The 2,711-nt window shown below is 39.1% G+C and overlaps 1 protein-coding gene across 1 annotated transcript; it reads right to left on the reverse strand.

Annotated features, from left to right (window-relative positions):
- Positions 1-69: 69 nt before the first annotated feature.
- On the reverse strand, positions 70-1,551 carry LOC109222706 (the record flags this gene model as incomplete). The annotated part of the gene is made up of 1 exon (XM_019387027.1): positions 70-1,551. A coding segment is annotated over exon 1 (1,482 nt), but the record flags the coding sequence as incomplete, so codon positions are not given.
- Between the last annotated feature and the right edge of the window lie 1,160 nt (positions 1,552-2,711).

The raw sequence follows: 2,711 nt of genomic DNA on the forward strand, positions 1-2,711 counted from the left end.
AAAGTTACTCAAACTTATAAGCCTCAGATCAGAAAATGTATTAACCTCCTTCTTCTTAGGTAATAATACCAGATTAGTGTGAGTGATACTTTTAGGTAGTTGCTGACCATTAAAGAAAGCCAGAACCATTGCATAGATATCTTCTCCCACTATATCCCAACAAGTATGGAAGAAGGCTCCAGTAAAACCATCAGGTCCACCTGCAGAATCTCCATTTAAACCATAAACTGCCTTCTTAACTTCTTCTCTAGTAGGATTTGCTATCAGCATCTCATTTTGTTCCTCATCTATCAGTGTAGGCACATGGTCCATAATATGAAATACTGAAGGCACTACATCTTCTGTGAATTGATCCCTATAAAAGTTGACAGCCTCTTCTGCAATTTGTGTATCCTCCTCTATCCAGTTGCCATTACTGTCCTTAATTCTTTTCAGCTGTAATTTCTTCCTTCTTCCTCTAACTTGTGCATGAAAAAACCTTGTATTTCTATCCCCATCTTTGAACCATGCCATTCCTGCTTTTTGTTTCCAAAATTCCTCCTCCAATGCCAGGTATCTAATCAATTCTGCCTTGACTTTATGTAACCTTTCCCTATTCATCTGAGTTGGGACTGCCTCAAATTGTTTTTCATGCACTAGTACCACCTCCTCTAAGCTTGCTATCTTTTGAAAGATATCTCCATAAGTTGATCTGCTCCATGATGACAGTATCTTCTTTAAATTTTTTAACTTGTAGTTAAACATGATGAATGGATTTGCAGCAATATCAGCAGTCCAGTTCTCCTTAACCACTGCCTTAAAATTTTCATGTTTTGTCCAGAAATTGAGAAATCTAAAAGGCTTCTTAATAGGTTCAACCTCTATGTCACACTTCAATAACATGGGACAATGATCAGACCCTGTCTTGGATAAGTGTGTGATCTCAAGGCCAGGGAATGTCTGCTGCAATTCCATGTTTCCAAGACACCTATCCAATCTTTTAAATATACAGTCTTCCTCTGATCTGCCATTCCACCATGTATAAATGCTCCCTTTAAATCCTAAGTCTACCAAATTACAAGTATTTATACAATGTCTAAAATCATCTACCTCATTTAAAGAAACAGGTAGCCCTCCAAATTTTTCTTCCTCATCCCATATGACATTGAAATCTCCTCCCACTAGCCATGGACTTGTCATATCTGTTGCCATTGCATATAGGGAATCCCATAATTCTATCCTTTCTATAGGATCACATTTAGCATAAACCAGTGTGAGTATAAGTTCCACATGTGTTTCAGTGTGAAACAGTTTTAGAGTCAATTGCTGCACCATATTGTAGAGAATTGTCACCTCAAAAACTTCATCTATGAAAGCCCATATTTTGTTTGAAACATTGACCACTGCCTGTGCCAAACCAATTCTATTCCTGTACCTCTCCACTTTGTTAGACTGTTGCATAGGCTCTATAACTCCTATAAATTCAAAGTGATGATGTCTATGCATGAGAATCAGTCTTTCAAAAGCCTGCATGGTATTCACTGACCTAACATTCCATATGATAGCATCCATTAATGATTGAGTGATTTGGACAGTGTTCTTCTTGTTTGAACTCCACCTGCTGGAACAACTGGAGTGTCTTTTGCTTGTTTCTTTCTTCCCTTTGCTGCTGATTTAGCTTGTTCAATATGCCTAGGAGATAAATCCCCTTGTCTGGCCACATTGAGAAAGTTCTGAGCAGTGGATTCCTCATCCATATCCTTTCCTTCAGGCCCAATAGCTTCTACCTCTGCAATTACTTGTACTATGTTGTTCTGCTGCATGGGAATCATTGCCTGTTCATCACTTTCCTTGTTGGCTGCTTGGTCTGTGGCTTCCTGAATTTCTCCCCCTTGCTTCTTTGTGCTTTGGACATTACTTATTGTATGTCTCACAGTGACATCAATGTCCTTCTGCTGTTCTGTTCCACCTGGATCTATGCTATTTCTGTCTGTTCCATGTGTTGCAGATTTCTCTGCTACAATGTTGTTCTCCTTGTCATTACTGTGTTGCTGATCATTGCCTTTACCTTCTATATTATTTACTCCTTGCCCTTCTGCCCTCTTTATCTCCTTGTTTTTTCCCAGTTACACTTTGATCTTCATCCTCTCCTTTGTCTCCACCATCTTCTTCTTAACTTGGCATAATATCAGGGATCATTCCTTCTTCTGTATCTTCTTCATCTTGATCTGACCACATCCTTCCTCCCTTCCAATTTGTTCTTTCCTTGCTTTTGAAAATTTCATATTCTGCATCTTTTAGGTTCTCATTGTCAGTCACTTTTGCAAGTGTCAGGTCTACTCTAGTATCCTGGGATGGAACTTCTTGCACAGATGTATTTGTGAGAACCAAATTATCTTTGAAGGCTCTTTGTACCCATGAGGCAGTTGTTTCCTTGTTCTGATGATCAGTACTCCTTATTTCTTGGTGATTTGGCACTTCCTTGCTCTTGTGTTTGTTGTTGCCTGCTGGTGTTGAACTACCTGCTGGCGCTGTTACTGGCTTTTTGTTTCCTCCTCTATTTCCTTTTTTATTCCCAGGTGAAGCAGGAATAAAAATAGGTGCTGTAGGATTCGAAGTTCCAGGTTCCTTTGTGTGTACACTTGTATTTTGAACCACCTGCTCTTCTACCAAGGCCAATTGTTTGTTTGCATTGTCTTCACTTGTTTCAACTTCTAGTACTGCAAACTTAT

This window comes from Nicotiana attenuata, unplaced genomic scaffold, assembly GCF_001879085.1.
Source record: "Nicotiana attenuata strain UT unplaced genomic scaffold, NIATTr2, whole genome shotgun sequence".
Classification (NCBI taxonomy): domain Eukaryota; kingdom Viridiplantae; phylum Streptophyta; class Magnoliopsida; order Solanales; family Solanaceae; genus Nicotiana; species Nicotiana attenuata.